This window comes from Antennarius striatus, chromosome 7 (genome assembly GCF_040054535.1).
Source record: "Antennarius striatus isolate MH-2024 chromosome 7, ASM4005453v1, whole genome shotgun sequence".
Taxonomy (NCBI): Eukaryota; Metazoa; Chordata; class Actinopteri; order Lophiiformes; family Antennariidae; genus Antennarius; species Antennarius striatus.
Window position 1 is genome coordinate 6,824,857 of NC_090782.1, and position 7,805 is coordinate 6,832,661.

At 38.4% G+C, this 7,805-nt stretch overlaps 1 protein-coding gene across 1 annotated transcript; it reads left to right on the forward strand.

The window, feature by feature from the left end:
* The first annotated feature begins 199 nt into the window (after positions 1–199).
* cope (COPI coat complex subunit epsilon) lies at positions 200–7,797 on the forward strand. The gene is made up of 10 exons (XM_068320329.1): positions 200–324; positions 473–535; positions 666–766; positions 1,100–1,252; positions 2,406–2,459; positions 2,689–2,770; positions 3,010–3,165; positions 6,133–6,201; positions 7,148–7,222; positions 7,572–7,797. Exons 1-10 carry the CDS (start codon positions 223–225, stop codon positions 7,623–7,625), a joined length of 909 nt encoding a protein of 302 aa, XP_068176430.1. The 5' UTR covers positions 200–222; the 3' UTR covers positions 7,626–7,797.
* The last annotated feature ends 8 nt before the right edge of the window (positions 7,798–7,805 follow it).

A 7,805-nucleotide genomic window follows, 5' to 3' on the forward strand; every position in this document is an offset into this window, starting at 1 on the left:
TAAAACTCTTTGTTGGAGACGGCTGAAAAACGATTAAAATAAGCAGGTGTTTATAAAAAAACCAAAACAAAACACTATGGTTAAATATAGTTCAAAGAATTTCAAAGCACCCCAGCGGGTTTCAAACGCCTTCCTTTATTATGTACTCAATATCCCATAATCCTCAGTGAAAAACAGGAAAGTGACGTTTTGTGAGACGTGTCAAGAAGTTGTCCAGTCAACATGGCGGCGCAGCAGGGCGATGTTGATGAGCTGTTCGATGTTAAAAATGCCTATTACATTGGCAGTTATCAGCAGTGTATTAACGAAGCGCAGAAGGTGAAGGTACGTAAACACGTTTTACCAGCTGTACTTTTCTAATTTTCTATTCTCTTTCTACATTCAATGGCATTGTCGAGCTGCAATGCTAAATATGCTAGCTAATATTTCGCTATGAAATAACGCTGCGTCTGTCTTGTTTGTTCCCTTAAAGCCCTCATCACCAGAGAAAGAGACAGAAAGGGACATGTTTTTGTACAGAGCATATATTGCCCAGGTAAACCACGTAACATTAACGTCGTTAACTTAAATATTACGTTCAATTAGTTGAGAGAATCCAGCGTCACAGGATTTATTTTGACTGATTTGCTCATCCTGATCAATTGGTGTCTTGTGGGCTCTTGTAGAGGAAGTATGCTGTTGTCCTGGATGACATCAAGACCAACTCTCCACCTGAGCTTCAGGCTGTCAGGATGTTTGCTGAGTATCTGTCCAGTGAAAACAAACGGTAAGAGCAGCATCTGACGTCAGCACAGAGCCCATTCATAACATTATTTTTGTTGTTAGACTCTCAAATTTTCCACCAGTGCTTGATTGTCCTCACAATGCTGATGAAAACTTTTTTTTTTATATGTTGCTCTTAACTTATTGCAGTACTTGTCAATAAGTGATGGTCACAGTTTCATGCTAAAGATGCCCCTTGTTGATCTTAAAAATCAAGATGCTAGATTAGATTTTTACCTTCTACTGTCTGTAAAAGTGGCTGTCTAATTTTAAGCTGAAGTTGTTTTCTTCAAATTTTCAGAACATTATTTAGTTTTTTTTTTTTTTTTTACTGTAGAGATGCTATTGTTGCTGATCTAGACAAGAAGATGGCAAAGAGTGTGGATGCTGCCAACACCACCTTTCTCCTGATGGCTGCCTCCATCTATCACCAGGAGATGAACAGTGATGCGGCGCTCAGGACTCTACATCAGGGAGAAAGTCTGGAGTGGTAAAGGCTTGAGATCTTACTTAAAATTAACCTCAGCTAGGTATAGTAATTTCAAGAAAAATACAAAATAAAAAATAATTTTCAACACAGGCTAAATGAGTTTGCTGTTAGTGGCATTATCTTCATAGTTCTCCTGAGTGTTTTGGGATAGCGTTAACAAAGTTAATAGATGCATATCTTTAACCATCCCCTATGAGATGATGGTTATTGCTTGTTCTCCAAGCATATTGTACATGATTTGCCACAGAACTGCATGCACTTCTGAATTGTGAATCAAACATCTGCCATGTGTATTTCTCTTGAATGACTGCACATTTGCAGTAGACTTGTGATCAGATATCCTTCGATCAGTCCATCTTCTGTTACTGATTTAATCCCTGTCGCGGGCCACGGGGAACTGAAGCCTATCCCAGCTGGCTTAGGGTGTGAGGCGGGGAAAACTCTGGGAGCGATGCCAGTGCAACGCGGAGCGACACAGAGATGCAGACAACCATGCATGCACACACTTACTCCTGTGGACAATTATGGGACTGGCCAATTCACCGGCTAATTCATGTGTTTGGTGGTGGAAGGAAGCCGGAGAACCCTTAGAGAACCCACGCAGACGCGGGGAGGACATGCAAACTCCGCACAGAGTGGGACTCGAACCCGAAACCGCCTTGTTGTGCGACGACAGAGCGCTGATCAGATATCTATACTTAAATCAACTCCCTACTGCACCTAACTTTGTATATTCTTAAGGAGCTTTAGATTAGACTTTTTGATTGCTGTAGCATTGTTAGTGTCTGCCTGGTGGTTACAGTGTGTTTTTTTACTATTGTATAACTACCACACACCGGTAAATAGGGTGACACAGGAGCAACATATGCAAAAAAAAATGTGTATGATTATAATTTCATTGATCGTTGACATGAAAATAAGCTCTCATCCTTTATCCAAACTGATTTTCAAGGAAGTATATCAGCAAAGAAAGTAAAATCTTTTCCTCCAGGCTGCACTGTCAGGCAGTTGTGGATTCCAAAATTTGTTTTAGAAATTGTAGTTATTGCCTTCTACACGTTCAACAAATTATTTTCTTGCGTGCTTGCAGTTATTTTGAAAATAATAGACTGAAATTGACCAAAGTAATGTGGAACTTTGTTTATTTTTTCAGCATGGCCATGACCATTCATGTGTTGCTGAGTCTCGATCGTTTTGACCTGGCAAGGTATGGCAAAACCTTTAAAACAAGCATGGACGGACTGGTCAACTTTTGTTTTTGTTGGAAGCACGTGAAAAACACAAAACACATACTTTTTTTAACATGTTCAGTAATTTAATTTGATTGTGGATATAACTGTCATTGTAAACTGTATTAATTGTTGTGTTTACATAAAGTGCATTCTGCCTGCTTGAAATGAAACCTCGTTCTAACAACATGTTCATCTGTCTGACAGGAAAGAGCTGAAGAAGATGCAGGAGCAGGATGAAGATGCCACTCTGACCCAGCTGGCCACAGCTTGGGTTAATATTGCTGTGGTGAGGAGACCAGCATTAAGTTACATTGTGTAATATCACCGAGGTGCATAAGTGTTATTGATTAATAAGTGAAGGTCCATTAATAAAACTGTCCCCACATGATGTAAGTAAGTTGAGTAAATTAAATTCTTATTCATCACATTAACAGCATCCAGTTTGTTAGTCAGCAGTGTGGTGGTTCAGCAATCTTTCTGTGCCTGAGAATTTGAACTGAACATTAATTTTGGGTTTTGTTTCAGGGTGGGGAGAAGCTGCAGGATGCTTACTACATTTTCCAGGAGATGTCAGACAAGTACTCATCCACGCTGCTGCTCCTCAACGGACAGGCAGCCTGTTACATGGCTCAGAACAAGTGGGAAGAAGCTGAGGGAGTGCTGCAAGAAGCGCTTGATAAGGTGAGTTTATCATCATGCATTAACCCTTTAACATTGTTGTCACCGGCGACAGCAGTGTTATTAAAGGGGTTTTAACTGTCATATATTTCAATGTGCATCCAAGATGACTTTATGCACATAAAGCACTCCGTAACATATGCAGGTTCAGTGATGAAATTTTATTCACTTCCTTAAAAATAAATTCCTTAACTCATTGGCAGCCAGCGCCGTGTAGCGATTGATCTCCTTCGGCAGACTTTCTCCGATGCTCTGGACATTTTTCTGTGGGTTGTTGTTTTTTCTGTTCTTAACCGATCGCAAGGGGCTTTGCTCAGAGTGACACCATGTTTGCTCGCCTGTCATTCGCAAAATGTGTTGCATTGTAAGCTGCAGCAACTTTCATTAAATTTTTGCCTTTAATCAGGACAGAAAGGTCAGAATTAGCTTGGACATGTTTTGTTACATACAAAAATAACATTACTTTGAATGCACTAACATGCACACATCAGAAAATTAACTCTTGGTACCTAGGAAAAAGTAATATTGTACGTGACTCCAGTGAGCTTGGAGGACTGTATCCATACGTCTCATGTTCATGTCTGGTGAGTGAGTTGACCAATCCTGGAGAACCTTGACCTTCTTTGCTTTGAAGAACTTTGATCTGGAGGCTGAAGTATGAGGAGGAGCCATCCTGTTAAGGAATTTGTCCTCTCATGGTTCAGAATATAATGGGCAGTAAGAGTTTGTTGATAATTCAGGTTGTCCATGTTGCCGTTCATTCTACAGATCTCATGTCCGTCCAGTACGGGATCTAACCTTAAACCATGATTTGTCCTGCACCACACTTGACTGTTTTCTGAGTGAATCCTGGGTCCATGCAGATTCCAACAAGTTTTCTCCAATATTTTTTGGGTCTTCAGGGTCTTGATGAAGAGCATTTTGGTCAGTGGTTAAATCTCTGGCATGTTGTCAGAGGTCAGGTCACACTGACCTCTGACAACAATGATAGTATTTGTCACATGTGAAGCTCTAATTATGTGATAGGTTGAATCATTTAAAGACACATCAAGACTTTCGTACAATCAAAATCTGACCGGTTTGTTCAACGAATGACACAAGACTTTATTTTGGTATAAAGACATAATCTAAAAGTCTTTGCCTTTCATTTCAAGTCATTTCTGATTCCAACTGATCAACTACTAGTCAAAGGATTATTGGTTGTTCTCAAAACTTAAATAAGTGACAAGACTTTTCTCAGGGACTGTATTGTAAATATGAATAAAACCTATAGCAAGAAAACAATTATTGACCTGAAGAAAGATGTAGTCTTTTCAGAAGCCTTCTCATGAGAAAAAATGGAGGACAGTAACTAAATATATTTTCAGTTATTTCTTATGTTGACATATTTTTAGTAGGGCGGTCAGTTTAACACTTTAATTAGATTAATTAATTACGCTGCAAATTAACGCGCTATAAAAATTAACGCAATTACCGGTGAGTTGCAAGTCAATGCACAAGCATTTTGCATTGGGCCCATTGAGTGACCCGTAGGCTGCAGTGTTACGTCACCTCCTACCTACGCCACTAGTCAAAAGCAGGGTGACTGACAACAGAGATGGACGCGACACAGGAGAGCGAGGCAAGCCCACTGGGACCTTTGGGCGCAAAGTTTATTTATTAAACGAACAAAGACGGGACTATCAACAAAAACGCAGTGATTTGTACCTTTTGTAAAAGAGAATTATCATATCACCGAAGGAGCTCCAGCCTAACGTATCATTTAAATGCAAAACATGTCAAGGACACAGAGTTGTCTGTTGTCAGTTCCTGTAACATTAGCTTACCGTTTTAAGGAAAAGCCTGTTGGCATCTTGCTATATAGTTGCCTTATTTAGAGGTATGTTATACTATTCATTTTGAATTGCTGTTTTGCGTCAGCTTTAGTATTCATTTTGATTGAGAGTCTGCTTATGTGCCTATTTGAGACTCGGTCTTATTTTATTTCTGAATTTTATTTATTTTATTTAACTGTATTTGTATTGTATTTTTGAGAAATGCACCTGGTCGAATTGGTTTGCTGATGTGCTTGGCCTGTTTTCTTTTGAATTTCATTTATAAAGCACACTGAACCAATAAAGATGTGGATTTCAAATCTTCTGTTCTCGGTGTATTCTATTGATTAGCGATTGATTAGATTAATTAATTACAAAATCCTGTGTATTTTTTTCTTATGAATAATTTCACTCTGATTTGGTTATCAAAATAATCTGCTGAAATAATAATTTCTTTTTCTGTTTAAAAATTGTAGTTGATTCTGTTTTTTAGTTTTACATTTGGTGTATGTTGCTCTTTTGTCGGGTATCATTGAAGCCATCAGACCAGCCATGTGGTGATCTTCATCACTTACTGTGTTGTGTGTTGGTGTTCCTCAGAAAGGACTTTGGTTCAATTAAACAGCCTTCATTGAAATAAGTCAGTTGATTTCACAAAACTTTTCATCATTTTGTAGTATTGCTGTTTTTATTAGTTGATATTCAGCTCTAACATCACAGGTCTCTGAAGTCAGACCAGATGTTTGCTGCTGGATGGATGTTTAGTGGCTTGACAGTTGTCAGCTGCTCCCTTTTTAACAGCAGATGGCACCAGATACTCATTTGTGTACAGTTGAACTTGGATCAGTAACAAAAACATGTTTAACCAGTTGATGCTTTTAAAAAATATTCATATTGCAGTCGTTCTGCCATGAAAAACATTTTTATGGTGGTAAACAGATCTTGCAGTGTTTCATACAAATGTATTTTCAATTTCGAGCAGATCTTCACGGCAACTACCCTCATCTTGTTTTCTACTGTAGATGGAATAAAGGAAATTAAATTAATATTATTCATCTGTTTATCTAAGTGATGTACTCTGTGTTGACTTCACTTTGCTGTTTTTTACCCATGTCCTGTTGACGTGAATGACTGTCTGCCTCTTTTCTGCCTACAGGACAGCAGTCACCCTGAGACGCTGATCAACCTCATAGTGCTGACTCAGCACCTGGGCAAAGCTCCAGAGGTGAGACTTTAAACCTGAAGTTGTTAAAGAAGTGAATCACCTCAGTTCAGGAGTTCACGTTACACAAACCGGAGAAGACCTGAAATCTTTTTACCAAACACATCTGGCCTTTAGACCTCGTGGCGCTTTTCTCATAGATTTTAGGCATGTTTGTTTTTATAAAAGCTGACAACAGCAACTGTTGATTGTGTTTGCCTATGACTGAAAAGTGTCATCCAAGCATTTCTATTTGTTTGGTGCCATGTAGTTTAGTGTATGATTTACATACCTTCAAACTTTATCATAAGATAAATGGCTGTTTTATCTGTTTAAGGTTTGATGGGTTCAAAGCAGTATCGATAGAATGCTGACTGTTGACTCAAAGCCATCACGACAAGGTTTACAGCATTGATAATTACTGATAAACACATCTCACTCAAGGTTATCGGGAATTATATAGATAATTTTAGCAAACAAGCGTGATCATCCTGTGTGGTGGTGGAGGAGAAGAACATTTGAATTACCTTTTTGTTAATGACTTCATGGCTATAATACAGTAGATGTTCAGATATTGTTAATTGTCTTGATCAGCTGCTTCTGTGCTCTATGAATGTGAGCATTTGTTTTCTGACACCGCTCACTCTCATCATTACTCATTAGTTTGGTCTTAAAATTGACTAAGTATATTCTACAAAGATCAGCAATATTTTGTATAATCTGAATACCTATTAGTTGTGTAGGAAGCAATTTAAACAGTTGTTGTCTGGTTTAAAACCTTTCCCCTTTAAGGTGTATTATTCATAACTAAGGTTGAAAATTTTAATGATATTGACAGTTCGACACACAAGGATCTAGCAGTGAATAGAAGGTCTACAAACTATTTTTAAAACTGATATTTAAGCAGAGCATTGGCAGTTTTACAGTTCTCGGACATGTTTCACTGGTGATCTGTTTACATCGTCCTCAGGTAACCAATCGGTACCTGTCTCAGCTGAAAGATGCCCACAGAGCCCACCCATTCCTCAGAGACTACTTAGCCAAGGTAACGTGTCTGCATTTTTTATGTTTACTTCTCTGAAACATGATTTTGACCTGAATATTATGTGGATATATTTTGTGGATATTCAGGTCCACAACCTTAGTTAACTTATCTTAACTCTGTTGTAGATCATTTATGTGAATTGTTTTTGTTAGGCAGCAGCTATCCTTGGTGAGCTGTAACCTTTGAATCTTCAACCTTTGCCATACATTTATGTGTAATTACGCCGGAGCACTGACGTAAATAAAAATGCAGAAACACGGTTATGTCATGATTAAATAACCACGCACCACACACGGTCTGATGTTTTTGTCCTGGCGTTTGACTCTTTCTTCTGTTTCGTTTCCTTTAGGAGAATGAGTTTGACAGACTAGCAATGCAGTACGTTCCCTCTGCAACAGCATAGAGCACCAGCTTTGATACAACGGACTTCATATAATATCATCTCTCAACAGTCCCTCTGCCTGCCCACTTTACCTACCCATATTTGTTTTGATTTTTTTATTTTATTTGTGTAATCCAGAGTAAAATTGTCATTTTACTTAAATATTGAATAAATGCACCTGGTTTAACATCTATGTGTGAC